General features: G+C 43.8%; 2 protein-coding genes and 1 long non-coding RNA gene across 3 annotated transcripts; 2 read left to right on the top strand and 1 right to left on the bottom strand.

Annotated features, from left to right (window-relative positions):
- Nucleotides 1-1,565: 1,565 nt before the first annotated feature.
- On the top strand, nt 1,566-3,364 carry LOC123060381 (uncharacterized). Its single transcript, XM_044483105.1, has 5 exons — nt 1,566-1,863; nt 1,939-2,113; nt 2,475-2,580; nt 2,811-2,945; nt 3,200-3,364. The coding sequence occupies exons 2-5, from the start codon at nt 2,028-2,030 to the stop codon at nt 3,362-3,364; spliced, it is 492 nt and encodes a 163-aa protein (XP_044339040.1). The 5' UTR covers nt 1,566-1,863; nt 1,939-2,027.
- On the top strand, nt 2,935-11,142 carry LOC123060312 (uncharacterized). The gene is made up of 9 exons (XM_044483010.1): nt 2,935-3,360; nt 3,445-3,562; nt 3,895-3,962; nt 4,711-4,766; nt 4,879-4,959; nt 6,155-6,234; nt 6,312-6,402; nt 10,738-10,910; nt 10,997-11,142. The coding sequence occupies exons 2-9, from the start codon at nt 3,508-3,510 to the stop codon at nt 11,140-11,142; spliced, it is 750 nt and encodes a 249-aa protein (XP_044338945.1). The 5' UTR covers nt 2,935-3,360; nt 3,445-3,507.
- A 2,224-nt stretch (nt 11,143-13,366) lies between these two features.
- On the bottom strand, nt 13,367-17,394 carry LOC123183573 (uncharacterized). The gene is made up of 3 exons (XR_006492641.1): nt 16,575-17,394; nt 15,609-15,835; nt 13,367-15,187 (listed from the first exon to the last, which is right to left on the bottom strand). It is a non-coding gene; the product is annotated as an uncharacterized lncRNA (long non-coding RNA).
- Between the last annotated feature and the right edge of the window lie 207 nt (nt 17,395-17,601).

Below are 17,601 nucleotides of genomic sequence, written 5' to 3'. Positions count from 1 at the left end.
CCAAGGAGCACGGTCGGGAGGCGGTTCTCGATGCTGTGATCACTCCTAGTATCTCCTACACACAGCTTCGTCGGATCGACCCGAGCCTGAGCCAGCGCACGAGCCAGCTAGTGACTAGTACACAGTCCCTCTTTCAGGAGCAACAATCTGTAAGTATTTTCCCTCTTATCTTCATTTCTCACTTCATTTTCCGCATTTAGTAGTTTTATGAGTTCCATCATGTCATACCGTAGGCCTACATGGAGTACACACGCCAGGAGACCATGGCGTGGCATCAGAGGCTTTATGAACACCAAGTGCAGAGGGATAGCCAGATGCAGCAGGCTTTTCAGGATATGGCGGCCGGCAGGTGTCCTCAGTTCCCTCCAGCACAATGCCCTCCAGCACAACCAGTGCTGATGAGCTTTGAGGAGTTTGTGGCACAGAACGCTGCCCCCTCGCCGGTTAGTTCATCCCCAATCTATTCACCCAAAGCATGTCATGCCTTTTAACACAGTCATATATCCCGTGCATATGTCTTTTCAACATCCAGGGAACAGGTGGATCTACCGTTGGCGGTGGTCTTCGCAGCACTCCGGAGACACGGAGCCCGACCACTCCGATCCACGGAGGCGGAGGCGGAGGAGGAGGCGGTCTTGGCGGTAGTGCTGCCGCTAGTAGTGATGACCTGGGCTTCGGCGGTCTTGGCGGTGACGACCTCCGTGGTGCTCGACGTCCTGGCGCTTAAGCCTTTGGGTCGCTTTGTGGCGGTCTTGGTGGTGATGATACTTATATGCTTGTGATGTTTCTTATTGTTGTTTGTGAGATTCTTATGCTTGGTGGTGATGATACTTATATGTTTATGCTCTTTGCGATGCTTCTTATGATGTGTGATGATGAATTTGTTGTGTGATGCTGCTGGGCCAGCTGTTATGTGATGCATATATTTGTTGTGTGCTGTATATATTCAAATGAATTGAGCTGAAACAAAACAGAAAAAAGAAAAAAAAACAGACAGAAACTATGCCGACGGCTAGGCCGTCGGCATAGAGCTGCCGTGAGCTCCCAGTGGCTGCCACGTGGCAGGTCTATGCCGACGGCTTAGCCGTCGGCATAGTTTCAAACTAAGCCGATGGCTAAGCCGTCGGCATAGGCCTGCTCCAGGAGCTCCCAGTGGCTGCCACGTGGCAGGTCTATGCCGACGGTCTAGCCGTCGGCATAGTTTCAACCTAAGCCGACAGCTAGGCCGTCGGCATAGACCCGCCCCACAGGTGACGCCTGCTCGCCACGTGGCACGTCTATGCCGATGGCCTAGCCGTCGGCTTAGTTTGAAACTATGCCACGTGGCGAGCAAGCGTTGGTCAGCACTTGACGGCGGCCGCCGTTAGGCGATAACGTTGCTGACGGCCGGGGCCGTCGGCATAGATGTACGGACACCGTTGGGATAGGGCCTATGCCGACGGCCTTTCTATGCCGACGGCATTCCTGGCTACGCCGACAGATATGTTGCCGACGGCCCTATGCCGACGGGGGCCGTCGGCATAGGCCTGTCCCGACGGCCATTCAGGGCTATGCCGACGGCCATGGCTAGGGTTTCGGGCGGGGCGTCCCCTTTGTCGCCGGCGAGGCTCTGGCGGCCTACGGTGGCTGGTCCCACCCACGTGTGGCTCTGTATCATGGACGTTCCTCCCGCGCCCGACGGCCACGGGTGGTCGTGGCGACGGCCTCTTCAACGGCGTCGCCGGACTAGCTCCACGCGTGGGGAAGGCATCTCTGCGGGTTCCCCAAGGTGAGTGCGATGCCAAGGAGAGACAGCATCGAGGAAGGCATCCTAGGACATCATCATGCTCAACGGCTTCGCCCCCATCATCATCGAGTTCTTTGGTATGCATGCGCCACCACCCGATCACCCTTCCTCTCCACCACTCTCTTGTGTTTGATCGAGTGATTCGGTGGCAGGTTACGCCGCAAACAGGTGTGCGACCAGCCAGCAACCAGCGGCGCCATCTCTATTCCCTGACACTGGATAATGGCATGGCTAATGGCCTATGCGCGGTGCGCCCGTCAGTGCCCGTGCTCCCAGGCCGGTGCGGCCGTTACAGCTGCTTGCTCAAGGCGGCGTGCTGACTGCCTGGTAAGCTCCATCAATTCACTCTGAATCTCCTTATTTTGCAGTCTTGCTCTATCTAGGTTGGGGTTTATTATTCAGGGCCGCGGCCAACACTGCTTCAAATATAAGTGCCCTTAAGGCGTAGTGTCCATGGGGATAAAAAAACTCTGTTGGGTTTCAAGTGGTACCTGAACGTTTGTTGAATAAAGTTTCCCTTAGTATTTCAAAAGAGAGTCTTCTATTCTCCTTTTAGAACTGAATTTATTTGATATGTTGTTCAGTACAAATGTGAACACATGGACAATGCCTTTTCACTATCAAACTATGGTGTAATCTTTATTTTGTTTCCTCCCACACGAATGTAATATGCTCATGCTCTTTTCAGGTTCGTGACCTTGATTTTTCATAGAGATATAGTAGAATCAGATATAGTGCGAGAAGCCAATGGTATTGCAATGAGATCTCATAATCTCCCTGAGGAAAGGGAGAAGGTTAGTCCTCTACACAAATTAACAAACTGTTTTCTCCCACTTGTATTCTGACTTTTGAATGGTGCATTTACAGAAGATAGAATTGTTTTATCACAATATCTTATCATTTATGATTGCCTTTCTATTATTGGTTTGGGTATTCAACAGAAACAAGACTAACAGTTGATACATGTCATGGAACAAACAATTTTGATACTATCTATCTTTGGCAATTGTTATTTTCTTTGTAGGCATTATCCATTAGTAGATCACTAGTAAATGTTAGAACTGCCGCATTGAATAATAGCAACAGTGCTGGTGAACGTATAAAGGATCAAATAGTGCAAACACTGACTGAAGCTGGTGGTCAGGTTGATTATGTTGAGGTAAGATTGAAGCCTTTTTTTATTGAAGTGCCCTTACTGTTTTCTATAAAGAAATTTATTTATTCATTGAGTTTGTTAATATATCTTTAATTTATTTACTGTCCTGCTGTAATATTGATGTTGGCTGTGTCCTAGAGAACCTTTGAAATCTACATTTGTAGCTATAGTTTGGCAAGAGCAGTTTGATTAGCAGCCTAGAACCACTGATCGCTCATGGTGTGTGAGATGAATTGAATTTGTTGCTTACTCTGGAGGCTCACCGTGGTGTTCGGGCTGCTTGCCATGCCGGCCGGAACGCCCATACACGTGTTCAAGAACCTCCGGTGTGCGGCGACTGCCATGCCGCAATCAAGATGGTCGCCAAGGTGTACAACAGAGAGACGACACGGCCATGCCATGAAGGTTGCAGAGCACAGTGAGTGGACATGCACTTCTTTACTGCTCCTCTTTGGATATGTGCTCATGTTCTTCTCTTTTTCATTGGAAAAAATTGATCCAGATTGATGCACTTGTTGCCGGAGTTGGCGTCCTTATTTTCTCAAGCAAGCGTAGGTCCAGTGGCATGGGAGCAACATTGTTGAAGGGCCAAGGCTGCATAGTTTGTACGCACATCAAAGGTCTCTTCTAATCCAAGTTGGGAACTCAATATTGAAGTGCTAACAGTCCAACAGAATTTTCTGAAGGGAGTTTACTAGGTTTAATCATTTTGGTGCAAGTAGCGGTGCAGTGGAGAATTTCTTTCTAGATGTTTTTTAGACATTGAAGTGCCTTTCAGAAGAACTAAATATCCAGCCGTAACGAAAGTGTACTCGTGTGCCATGACTCTGATAGTTTCCTAGAACAAGATTTATATAGTACATCTTGAATTCAAACTGCTCATTATTTATATTTATTGAGTGAGATGGTTTGAAACTTAAGCTGAAGAGCAGAGCTATTTTTCATTTTGTAGAGAAACTTGGAATGTTTTTGTGCTCGGATCTCGTTCGGAAGTACTACATCATGCAATTCCCAAGTAAGGTAGTTTTTCAGTTCTTTTCTGAATAAGAGTTTTTTCAGTTCTTTTTTGAATAAGAGTTCCATTCAGTCTTCATAGCTTGAAACCTGTTTTTTGAGTATACTAGTGGTGGACTGGTGGTTGGTTACAAAGTTATATTAATTATGTGCATTTAAAAGAGTAACACCATTGAAGGGAGGAAAATTCAATAGAGGGAAACTACATTATGCATTTCTGATCTGTAACAAATAAGAGATGTGATCTTGTTGTCAGGCCTAACTTCTAGGTATTCATTCAAAACGATCTCAGTGTGCAGCATAGACCAATCAATAAGACATCGATCTTATCTTTGTTGGGAAATTCTATTGGATGGGTAGATATCTTGATAGGTTTTCTTAAGATTCAGTAGCCCAAGAGCAATGTACTGTTCTCTCCAATTTGAAAATGAAGTATGCTGTGGGAGTGGATGTACAACAAACTGATCTAAAATAAAGAAACAACAATCTTTGGGTGACAATGAGATTCATGACGGAGACTCCGTGCAGATTGTCTTTCCTTTCCATTTGTTTCTTCATCTAACCTACATGAATAGATTATAAGTTTGTGTTGAATTATTTGGATCATCAAGATGACCGCACCTACATGAATTTTTTTATTAACATATGGATGCCTCCTGACCCGAAATATATTTGGTTAAAATATTTTCCAATGAAAGTTTCTATACTATATAAGAAAGTTGGTCTGAAGTATTTGAGGCATTGGCCTCTTCAGTGGCGTCACCCGACGAGCTCCAAGCGCAGAGGAGGCATCTCTGCGGGTTCCCCGAGGTGAGCGCGATGGCGATGCTCAAATTATCTTTTTAGTTAATGCATGAGTGCTGATCATGCAAAGTACAGTGTATTACTATTCCCTTATGAGAAAATTTTATCTTGCTCTCAGGAACAACAAGATACATTTGAATTCGTTGCCGATGAGTTATCAATTCTTCGAAATAGACTACGATCCATGGTGGTTGTTGAGGTTAGTAAGTAGTGCATGCTGCTCATATCAACACTCTGGTGCTAGGCTGCTGATGGCATGTTGTCTGGATGTTTCTTTTAAGACTTTTTTTGACAAATACAAATTAATTATTAAGAAATATACTAATTCTGTGTGAAGCTCCACAACATAAATTTGCAATGTGTAGATAGACGATGAAATCATAAGCAGCAATGCAACATAGGATAGTTTACCTGTAGATTGAGGTGTCTCCGGACAGATATGAGGAAGTTATTTACCTTCCACTGAGAAAGAATAGATTTTTGTGAGTTTCCACTCAAAAAAGTTATCTAGAATAGGATTAGCATCTTTTAATCCTGTCGAGTCGGTGTATTGATGCTGTTCATAATCATGGCACACTTGTACTGTTTGCAGAAATCTTCACTTTGGAACCGAAAATCCAACTCGGTGCCCAGGCTCATCTGCTCCTGCTCAGAAAAAAATCAAAAGAAATACTAGGAAAATTCAAAAAATCCATTTTTTGGGTGGTAGATAATTTGATGCATGAGGTCCGCTCTAAATTTCAACTAATTTGGACATCTGACAAGCTCTCCGCAAAAAAGACAAATCGGGTCAAAACAGTGCGTGAACAGTAAACATTTTTTCATACCCCGATTTTATCTTTTTTGCCGGGAGCTGCTCAGATGTCTAAATGAGTTGAAATTTGGAGAGGACCTCCCGCATCAAATTATCTACCACCCAAAAAAAACTTGGATTTTTTTGAATTTTTCTAGCATTTGTTTTGATTTTTTTTGGGGAGGGGTGCAGATGAGCCTGGGAGCAGAAACTCTGCGTTCCTTTGGAACTTGATAAAAGATGTAAAACCTTCGGATCTAATTGTACCCCAGAGAGATGTCCCTCCTGAAACTGTCAATGCGATGAAAAGGACTGTTTCAGGCATATTGGGTCTACTTCTGTTTGATAAGTGAGAGGGCGACCCCTGGCTCGATACTTATTTATTTTGGTTATTACCACAGGCATGTAAAGCACCCCAACCGTTAGACATTTAATTCCATCACAAATAGTAAGATCCACACAGATAATATCTCCACTCAGTTATTCAGTGAATTGCTCTAAGATTAAATTGTGCCTCACCAATATTTCTATGAGTCTACTATTTATACGCTCATACACAGAGTAATCGCAAAAGATCGTGGCATAATTTTGATGCAAACAGGTACCTTGATCAACTTGGAATGGCATCGAAGTACAACACAAAAGTGTTCTGCACGCAGACTCTCATCGGAGGCAACTACGGTTTGCTTGACACGAAGACATTCTTACCAATCCTGATTACTACAGGCAAGACTCACATTTGTAAAAAAAAATTGTAGGCGGTCGCTGCAATGTTTTCCAGACGTGGCTCATATGTGTTGATCCATCCTTCTGTTCTCAGTGCTCTGCTATGGCATCGGCTCTGCTATGGCATCGGCTTTTCTACGTACTCTGCTGGTTGCATTGGAAAGGACGAGTTGCGCGATACTTGATCTCCCCTAGGATCATACAATGACCGCCACAATTCTTAGCCGACTCGAGCTCTTGTAATCCTATTTGCTACTTGTTAGACTATTACTTGGCTCTCAAGTTACCTAGTCCTGGTCGTATTGTAATAGGTCTAGTTGGCTTGTAAACTCTTATATATACCGCTATATGCAGCCAGCAAATCAATAACAATAGTTTTATTCAAATCTTACAATACTGTTGACCTTGGTAAATGCTATTTGGTCCTCTATCCGACAAGTTGTCAGGCAATTGCACAGAGCAACATGTGCATGGGCTGGCCCAACTAATGAAAGCAGACGTGAGACGGCCGGTTTTCTCTTTCTGCAATTTTAGTTTGTTTATATTCTACAATTAGTGACACCCTTCACGAACAACAATGGAGGGAGTAGTTAGACACAGTTGAGTGGGGTTTTCTGGAACAGATGATGATAAATAAGGGATTTGATTTGCATTGGGTGGACATGATTATGGAATGTGTATCTTAGTCGGTTATAGAGTGAGATATAATGATACGGAGACTGAATAAATTTTTTTACCAATGAGATCAAGGTCTGAGACGGGGGATCGTTTATCCCCTTATCTCTTCCTATTGTACCCGGAGAAATCTACCATGTTGGCTCATGAGCAGGAAGTGAGTGGAATTGAGGGCATCCATATTTGCATAAATGCTCCATCTATTTCCCACCTACTTTTTGTTGATGACTCCTTGATTTTGATGAGGGCAAACATTCATAATTCAAACAACTTGAAGAAGGTATCTTAGTCAGTTACGGAGTGAGATATAATGACCCGGAGACTGAAGAATGTTTACCAACGAGAGGTGTCTGAGACAGGGGGATCCTTTATCCCCGTATCTCTTCCTATTGTGCTCCGAGAAATCTAGCAAGTTAGCTCATGAGCAGGAAGTGAGTGGAATTGAGGGTATCCACATTTGCAGAAATGCTCCATCTATTTCACATCTACTTTTTGTTGATGATTCCTTGATCTTGTTGAGGGCAAACGTTCATAATGCAAACAACTTGAAGAAGGTGCTTGATACATATTGTGGGAGTTCTGGGCAACTTGTGAGCACACCTAAATCAAGTATTTTATTTAGAACTAATACTAGTGTCATGGTTAGGGAAGAGGTTTGTAGAGATATGGATATTTTAACAGAAGCTCCTGCTATGGTTGGAGTCGATAGGAGTGATTGCTTCGAACACCTAATTGGCAGAATTTGCCAAACGCTCAAAGGGTAGAAAGAAAAAATCCTCGTTATGCAAAGTAAGGAGATTTTATTGAAAACTATTGACGGCACACACCGGGGGTGGTTCGGCGAGGAGAACCCAACAGGAGACCTGCCAGAGGGCCCAGGAGGTCCATCGACGGAGGGGAGCCTGAAGAGGAACATAAGCACCCGGCGATCATCTTGACTCCCAAGTTGGTGGCGGCGGCCACCTAGACCCACATTCTTGCGGGCGCACATGCCGCTGAAGCTTGATGGGCTCTTCCCCAAGGATCATGGATTATGACACAAAGCTTCGAACACCTTCACAATTTTTTCTGTTCGTTTTAAGGTGAACTTTTTTTGGTGTGCTTTAAACGTGTGTGAGTTGGTGCACAATTGTATGTTTTAACGAGTTTGAACTATTTCGTAACATGAATCAATCATATTGTCTAACAAAAAAATCTAAAATTTAAATGATATCACATATGTACCATGCCCATTATGATACATGTACGGGGCACATGAGCCATCTTCCGTGTCGTCGGCTTGCTCCCTTGCCAGAGTGCGTGGGATCCACTCTTCAGGTTATTTAGGACCCGACCAAGCACCCTCCCGGCCAGTGCTAGGAGCGGCATCAAATAAGTGGTCTTCTAAGGTTTGGAGATTCCACTACCTCCTGTCGAAGAGCCGTCCATCTACCTACTTCCCGCCACCACCTTCTTGTCGCCTGCCTTTGTCTCTCCCCTCTTAGCAAACTCAAAGTCACTAGTAAAGTGGTTTTGAATCCGTTCACTTCTTGCAGTTATCATGATGACTAAGCCCAGCCGATAAGTTTCTATAATACGAACCGAGCAGCATTATATTATCTGTTTTTCACTTTTGTCTAAAAATAATAATCTAAGGTGCAGAGATGGATTTTCGAATCTGTTATTCATTTGTTTGGTGCCGCTCTACTTTGATATGGTACCTAATATATAGATGCATAAATCAGGCGTAAGTATCGCATTTGTGCCATGCCCATTGTGAAACATGTACCATGCAGATAAACGGCTGTGTTTACAGGATCAGACACACATGTAGGGTACTATGCTAAAGCTAAGCCATGTACAAGTGAGACAGGTACGTGAGCCTCCAACAACAATGGTACGAGATGCATTTTTGAGCAAGGTACATCTGTCGGTCATCTTTCTCATTGACAGAAAAAAAAAAGCATGCGTTCCAAGTAGAGATTCACGTGAACGAATACAAGAAACAATGTGTGTGATCAAAGAATTTGTAGTCGTAAATAAAATAGACAGTACGGTAGTAAGTTGTAGTTACCAGACTGGGTCGTTGGTTCTAGGCTTGATCTGTGAGGAGAGTCACTGCATCAGCAGAAAGTATCGCCGTTCCGTCTTAGTGGGGAACATCGTAGGTGCTAAGATGGTCATGGACCAACAATTGCTCATTGGTCTTGTCGATTTGCATCGCGCGGGCGGTGGCATCTCTCATCCAGGTTTTTCCTTCTTGGCTGGTATTTTCGGAAACCGGTCGAAAACAAGCGCTTCCGCTACCCACCGAAAGAATTGAATACCGGAAGAAAATTTGAATTTATTTGAATTAAAGCGTCTAAGTTATGTCAAATAGCACCTGTATGGCTATCTAGACTTAAGGTATCTCTTAGCATGGTGGTACAGCGTCTAAGTTTCAGCGGGTCGTAGGATCAAATCCAAGTTTTGCCAACCGAGCTTACGAATGATGGAAAGACACACTGACCGCTCGAACAGGAACAACCTTTTCTAAAGCAAGGCTTCAAATAATTTATATTTCGAAGCAAAAAAAATTGATTTTAAAACTTGTGTGAAAATTTCGGGCGAAAAATTACGAAGGTTTCGGTGCCTATCAAAATAATTCGGAATATATGCGCCGGGTGCAGGTCCTGTTCTGTGCGAGGCGCGCCACAGGCGTTCGCAGGACCAGCGCCCGACTGCAGGCGCCGAGCCTCGTCGCCATCACCGCCACCGCCACCATCGCTTTCTTCTTTCGGATCCTCTTGTCTTTGGCCTGGTCGATCTATATATCAGACGGAATAGGATGGTGCTCAGAGTCCTCCTTGATCACGGCTTAGTTTCCTTCCCCACCACGAAAATATATCAGGGAATGAAGGGAGCAGATCGAATTATATACTCAGATCATAAAACTAGATGGTCCCTCGAGTACTACATACTACCTATGGGAATGCCTATATATGCACACGTATGTGCGTGTGGGTGCATAATACCTGTGCACGTACGTGCGTGTGGGTGCATCTTCTTATTTCTTACATCGATTCATAATATGGGAGAAGTAGCGTACCAATTATCTCCTCCAATATGAACTGAACCCCAGCCTATATAGAACTAATTCCATGAGATGCGGCGTGCAGGCATAACATGTCTCTCCCTGCGTTATTTGGCGTCGCAGGGAGGATCCTGTCATGCCGCCAAGCCCCGGCGGCGCTATCACGGTGGGTGCCGGCCGGAGCAAGGCTGCTACATGTACGTGCCTCCGTCTCCCCAAGCCAAAGCTTCACTATTTCATCTTGCAATCCTTATCCAAGTTCCCAACCCTCTTCTCACACCAATTCCTTGTCTTGGTGGTGATGAAATTGCAGTCACGAAGGAATCCTATTCCTGAGGCTGGGGGTGTTGCCGGCCGCCGCTTCGGCTTCTTTCCGAGGTGAATCTCTAGCCTTCTTCCTTGCAATGATGTTCAAGTGCCATGTGCTGATATTATGGTTTTGTGAGTGGATGTCTAACATTGCCAATTCGTCCCTTCCATTGCCCAGCGCAATGAATTATTGCTGAGGTTGCACTCGCTTATTCCTTTCTGCAATTGCGATGTTTATATATATTTTGCTCATTGATCACGCCCTTCGGTGTTTGGCTGGACCAAAGCTCTACACATTCGCTGTGTCAGTCTGCTCTTGTAGTACTTTCTAAATAGTTTGATCTGTTGATACGGCTTTGGAAGTTTCTCAAGGATTTGTATATAATTTATAATTACTCAGCCTGGAAACTTTTTTTTTGCAGGGATCACAAGCTGAATGTTGCTATGATTATAGCTACATTCTCTGCTGTTGGAGGTCAAATTTGGTGTATCACCGAGAACCATACTGAGAGGGAACATTTTGTTGATGAGATTCCCAAGTCTTCATCCGAGAGCCTTAACGCATTGGCTTGCACTAATGAAGCAGAGCGTCCAAGTAACATATTGTTTTGCTCTTTGACAACATAGACTATTATACATTACTTAATGTTGCTACTGGATAAGTGTTGTTACTTGCTGTAGATACTCAAAAAGGCAAAGGAACGGAAGACATAAGGCTCATACAGTTCAAGGAGTGGATGGACGAATACAACATTCAATATCCAGATGAGGAAACAGCACGGAGCAAATTCTCTATCTTCAAGGCAAACGTAGAATTGCACGGCTAGGCTATACTACGTACAAAGAGTATAGGGCTGCTTTAGATGCAACATCATACGATGATCTTGTACGCTCACTTCGACGATCAAAGGTTGATTGGGTTGAGGCTGGCGTTGTCTCTCCTGTTGTGAGGAAACAAAAGCATTGCGGTAATTGTATCGGACTTAATTATTCTCTATTAGGATTGTGCGCTTTAAATTATTTTATTAGCAAATCATAGTTAATTCCACGTGCATGGATACTGATGGACCCCTTCATAATTCAATTCATTACAACAAATTCTGTTTGTGATTACTTAACACATGCATTTGAATTGGAAGACACTCATTTGTTGCAGGTTGTTGTTGGGCCATGGCCACCGTAGCCTCTGTCGAGGCATTACACTATATGAAGACCAAACAGTCAATCATGTTGTCGGTTCCACAACTCATCGATTGTGATACAAAGAACAACGGTTGCATTGGTGGTCATTCCGATGTTGCTCTCGAGTATATACGAAAAAATGGACTATGGAGTGAATCTTCCTACCCTTACATGGACCAGAGTAATAGTTTGAGTTGCAAGGTGAACAAAGCAGTAGTAGCAAGGATATCGGGTTTTGAGACTGTACCCACAACAGAGGAAGCTCTGGAGGAGGCTGTTGCAAAGCAGCCCGTGATTATCTATTTGAAGTGGCCACCTAGTATGAACAATTACAAAGGAGGCATCATAGAGTATGAAGACCTGCCAACAACTCTGCCGCTGGCATGCTGTCCTGATTGTCGGTTATGGCACGGACTCCAATGGCATTAAGTATTGGCGTTTCAAGAACTCGTGGGGAGAGACCTGGGGCGAAGGGGGATATGGGAGGATCCGCAGACATGTCCATAACAGGAAAGGTGTACTAGGTATCTGCACATATCCGGCAGTATATCCAGTGCTTTGGTGAAGTTGTACCAACTACTAGCCTTACATTGAGAAGCTATACACGTCAATATACACACTTTTAAATCTAATCCATGCAACCTCTTGCTATATTGTAGACTTTTCATCCATTCTCTCAGTTGTGATGTGTGTGAATCGGCATGAAAAATAAACAACTAATAATCATCTATATGGTTATACTCAGGGCAGCCACGCCAAAATGTTTTTCTTATACTGCTATAATATGTGATCTTGTATATCTCTATTGTGCAGCAACCTTTTCATTTGTTATTGTAGCTATCTCAATTGTCTAAGTGACAAAAATAAGTTCTAACTTTGGAAGTTTGAAATCTATCTTAGTATTAATTATACTATCTGAGGAGTTGTACAATATGATCCATGGCCGTGTTACCAAGCACAAGTTTTTTGGCAAGACAAGCCAAGAGAATATTCTGCTGCTGGAGCTGTGTGAAGTGTAATTCAGTTTGCAGATACATATAGGTTTATACCTACGCCTGGTATTACTCTATGTACACTGTCACAAGGACCTGATCAATTACACACAACCAATTTCTAGGCATCTATTATTTATCTATGGTATTATAGCTGTTAGATTCTAGGTTATTTTACCACTTCCTGGTGTGCTGCCCTGAGGATATTTTTAAGTCTGCTCTCCTCGGGGGAACATCACTCGATCAAATAAAGATTCGATAATTTCTCAAATTTAGATCAGTTCCTAATTTTCAAAATTAGAGTAGACTTATATTTTTTTGATCTCAACCAAATACTATAACCATCAAATTTTGATGAAAATCAGTTCAAAATTAACTTGTGAATATCATGGTGCTACAAGATCTACATCAGATCTGATCTGCTTCAACGGGGTAAACCACACTCACATAGATCGAGTTGATGCCTTCCATGCTTGCAGCATCTTGACTAGCCATCATCATTACCCGAAAAATACTAAATTAGAGCATCTCTAATAGATCCCCTATAAATTTATAGGAGTAAAAAGCTGAGTATTCTTTAGAGGAGTAATTTTGCTCCTCAAGAAAGTGTGGTTTCTAACGGATTCCCTAAACTTAACTTCCTATTTTTTCGTCAAATCTTTCTTGTTTAGTTTACATACTACATTTCAACTACAGTAGCAGTTGGGGCGCGCCCATGGTGCGCCGCCTGATGCACTCCTGTGCGGTGCCAGGTAGGCATGCACTCCTTCCGAGCACTTTTTCTCTAGTTGCTACGACATGTGTAGACACAACTGAGAGCCATCTGCATAAATGACAACGATGTAGGGCGAAATTCATTGTAGAGATAAAAGTTGATTAAAGTCAGCAGTCATTATAGTTGGTTACATGTTACAATTGCACATCCAGTGGCTTCTCTAAAAGTGAATCAAAGTCAACAAATAAACAAACAATCTAAACACTATGTATCTAGCAGATGCTCCAACGATGATTGTTGCTGCAGTTTCATCTATGCGTAGAACTTTGCAATGAATTAGTTAGCTTTCACGTTCAACCCTGCATCCTCACCGCCATCCGCCACCCCCCACCGAGTCGACGCTCGCCTTCATCATCGCCTGCTCGAGCAGCTGCTCATCTATGCCATTGTAATAACCCTCGATGCAGACCGCGTCACTCTCACAGGCGTCGCAGAAGTAGTGGTCATCACCGTAGACATCGGAGGAAAGAGTATGTCGCATGTAGATGAGCCGTTGTGACCTTGCCATTTTGACCGGACCGATTCACCGCCTGCCGCGCCAAGGCAGATCACAGATTGAAACCGCCGGCGCCGCCTTCTCCTCCCACCCACTCCTCCCTCAAGGTGACGTTGGTGTGGCTGCGTGGGAGAGCGGAGTTATCCCTAGGACGCACTTCATGAAGAATGATCATGTTATTCTGAAGCAAGAGATGTTTTTAGTTTTTACCATGCAATCCAAAGGAACTGAATACCACCTCGTATAGCGCAAAAAGAGTTTCAGCAGTTGTATTTTTTTTAATCTCACCTATGTGTCAAAGTAGTCAAGCTACCTGATATTTATATTTCTCTAACTACTGCTAAATCTGAAAGTGTAAGGGCATTCTACCGCGTAGGGCACAATTATTCTTGATGAAACCATTGTACATGTGGTAGGCAGTAGCAAATTCTAGGTTGCAGACTTACCATAGATAGATTCAGTAGCATACTTTGAGAAGGTACTCAAACTGGCAACCCCTATTTTGTGAGAGAAGCAAACACGAAAAACAGTAATAGTAAGCGCATCGATCACGAGCAGCTACATGTTGGACTAAAAGTAAAATAACATGTAAGAGGGCATTTCCGAAACACAAATACCGGAAAGACGGCGTTTCCGTACATCATTCCATTGATACAAGAAATGGAATTAACCTCCTCCTTTGTCCTGTACAAAATATACTCAAAATGTATTGTTGTCTAATTATCTTAAGTTTCAATCAATTAATTCTTTGTATCTCATGAACATACAGAAAGAAACGGCCATAGACGTCTATAATCGGAGGGATTAAATTGTTACCTAATCATAGAGCGTTCTTTTTCTTCATTCTTCAAAGTATACAGAGAAGAGGCAAAAATGTATCTATGAGCATCCATGTTGAACAAAAATCAAGTACCTCATAAGCTTTCTGAACCTCTTGAAACTTCCTAAACCATGGTTAATTACTCATATATTACGTGACGGTGCACTTAACTTTGCATACTAAGAGGACAAAACACAATGCATCACCACCAAAGGCAATCCACGAAATTACAGTTCAACATGCAACTAAGTTGATTAGTATTTTAGCCAGCGCAAGGAGGAGAAACACAGGCAGGCATTCAATTCAAAAAAGTATGAAGAGAGGCAGTGAGTAATACTGCAGAAAACTGGTCGTTGCTGAGCTGAGGTCTCAATACATGAAAGAACACCAAACTAACCTGGGTGTTGTTCTTGACACTGAGCTCCCCGTCCCGTAATTTTTATAGTCTATCAGATCTCGATTCTGCTCCTCGTAGAGAAACCCAGATCCTTGTGTACATGTCTCTTACATTTGTCCTGGTTTTTCCAGCACAGTGTTGCTATGCACCTTTGGCGTCTTGGTTCCTCAGCTGCACACATTTCTTCTCTTGTCAGATTTGATCTATGGCCTGTACAAAACCAAATCATTTTTAATATATATACAATACACAATACAACAGAGACATGCTCTTATAATATGACAGGAAACCATGAACGCACAAATGCTTGTGCACAAGAAACTACAGAAAATGATCGCAATGCATTGAACACTAACCGCATTGCTTTTTAGCAGCTTAAAAATCATAGATAGCATTATCAGTAATATGACCTTGTCAAGACCTTCAACTTAGCCTTATTAACTAAATACACACAAACCCAAATACAAGATGCATTTTAATATCAAGGTGGTGTTATCCTTTTTGAAATAATTAGTTGCCTTAAACATGGATAGATCAATAGGAACTTGCTAAGAAAGATATGAAGTATTCTTTGCATATGTACGCAATCACAGGAAAGATCAAATGACTCCAGCAGATATAAATAACCCACCTTGACTTCTTCATACAGTTTCTTCTCCCGGGCATACAATTTCCCTAACGTCTGCGAGTGACTTCCCAACTTCATCCCACCGTAGTCATCGAATATATGCCTCTTATTAGTCTCACTCTTCTCTGTCCACGACAAACTGTTCGAGCTTGCTCCCAGCTCGCTCCTATAGGACGAGGACGATGGAGATCGATCCCACGCGATGGCATGGATTATCTTCGACGAGTTCTCTGCACCAAGAAAGAAATATCAATGCCAATACCATCAACCGAAGACAACACCAGATACATTACCAATCAATAAAAACACCTAATCTGTAGTCTGTACTCTGTAGTGTATGGTTATATCAATCAAAAGCCAGTCCTTGCAATGTGATGTTCGAAGTTCCACCAGAACTGAAAAATGTAGATTCAAGGTGTTCGTTGTGAAGCAGGAGCCTTTAGTCATTTTCACCCCAAAAGGACCAACTTGGCAATCAAGAACCACAAGTGGTAGCATCAAAAGGGCTAAAAATTGGGCCAGGACATGAATACAAAGTTAGAAATGGGTGATAACAAATTGACTGTGTGCGGATAGTACATCAGCTGAGAATATTCAAAGCCACTTTTTTTAAGAGATTATGCTCTGTCTGATCTCCACAGGCAAATGCGAGCCCTAAACAAAGAACAGGTGCTATCTAAAAACTCTATACCACCATGAGTATTAAAGGAGTAGTGTATCCAAACCAAATCTATCTAATGACACAGGGCCTTCCACTGATGGAGATTTGTGAAATCCATTCATGTCTCGCATTTAAATTAAGAAATCACTACTTGTTCACTTCATTTTTCTTAATTAAAAAAGCATCTTCTTTAGCAACGAGAGGATGATGTGCCATGTTTCAATTCAGAATCGAGCCTAACCTAAACGACCAATAAACACAATATTTGAGCAGCTAGACACACGAATGAAACAGAACCAGCAGCAAACCTGGGATGGCCAATGGGTGTGCAGAGGAAACGGCGGCCACAGTGTCCGCATCAGCACCAGCAGCATGGACAAGCCAACAACTTGCAGTAGCAGCAGTAAGCGAGAAGTCACAGAAAATATTGTTGCCTCCTCTATCTGCGGTGACGGCAGAGCCCCCTACCCTATCCACATCTGACCTTGCATATTTTTTCCATCTCACCTCGCGTCGTCTGTGGTGGATCTCCTCATCCACACCTGCTGCCTGCCTCTCCACGACTCAAGCACAAGGTGGGCTGCTGGCTATCCCGTGGGGAGAAGAGGGGATGGGCAGAGGACCGGTTACGAAGTAGGAAGAATGGTGGCGATGGCATGCTCCATCTGGCGGTGGCCTCGAGCATGCCTGAGACCTCCTTGCCGGCCTTGGGGGCCACGGCGAAGAAAATGACAGTGGCCGAGCGTCCCCTGACCTTGGTGCAGAACCATATGGGGGCTGACTCCTCTCAACAGAGCGCAGATCGAGAAGCACCACAGCAGCCGGGAGTACATGCCCTCGCGTTCGACGGCCTCGGTGTCGCGGGAGAGGCGTGGAGGAGCGCCAGGAGGCGTCGGAGCCGTGCCGGCGACAGTTGCGGCTAGGGTTAGCCACGAGCGCAGGACGAGGAGGCGAGCGTCGAATCGAGTGGGTGGAGGAGATAGACCGGATCGAGGAGACCTCGAGGGAGTGCTGGGCGGCGCCGGAGACCGCCGGCAGCGGCCGGAATTTGCCGGCGGCCGAGAGGTGGAGAGAGGATCGAGAGAGAGGCGAACGACAGGGATCGCCCATTCGTTGGGCCACCCTTTGTTTTTTCCTGCCACCGACTATGTTGCACAGTAGGGGGAGGTGTTATCTGGAGTATACAAGCAATTTCTACCACAGTAAATATCCCTACGTGGCATAGCCCAGCATTCGCACATTGCGCGACTCTTAAAGTGTTTAATATTTGAACACATATTAAATCTAAACATAATAATTAAGGTTCACACAATTCACGAATATTACAAATTCAAA

This window comes from Triticum aestivum, chromosome 1A, assembly GCF_018294505.1.
Source record: "Triticum aestivum cultivar Chinese Spring chromosome 1A, IWGSC CS RefSeq v2.1, whole genome shotgun sequence".
NCBI lineage: Eukaryota > Viridiplantae > Streptophyta > Magnoliopsida > Poales > Poaceae > Triticum > Triticum aestivum.
The sequence above is the reverse complement of the archived record's forward strand: the minus strand, read 5'-3'. Positions and strand labels throughout refer to the sequence as shown.

Coding starts and splice junctions, on each gene's coding strand:
- LOC123060381 (XM_044483105.1), top strand. CDS start 2,028: ATGCGCGGTGCGCCCGTCAGTGCCCGTGCTCCCAGGCCGGTGCGGCCG. Junction 2,581..2,810: donor TCCCTGAGGAAAGGGAGAAG/GTTAGTCCTCTA, acceptor TTTTCTTTGTAG/GCATTATCCATTAGTAGATC. Junction 2,946..3,199: donor GTCAGGTTGATTATGTTGAG/GTAAGATTGAAG, acceptor CTTACTCTGGAG/GCTCACCGTGGTGTTCGGGC.
- LOC123060312 (XM_044483010.1), top strand. CDS start 3,508: ATGGGAGCAACATTGTTGAAGGGCCAAGGCTGCATAGTTTGTACGCAC. Junction 3,963..4,710: donor TCATGCAATTCCCAAGTAAG/GTAGTTTTTCAG, acceptor TGGCCTCTTCAG/TGGCGTCACCCGACGAGCTC. Junction 6,235..6,311: donor TCTCATCGGAGGCAACTACG/GTTTGCTTGACA, acceptor AAAAAATTGTAG/GCGGTCGCTGCAATGTTTTC.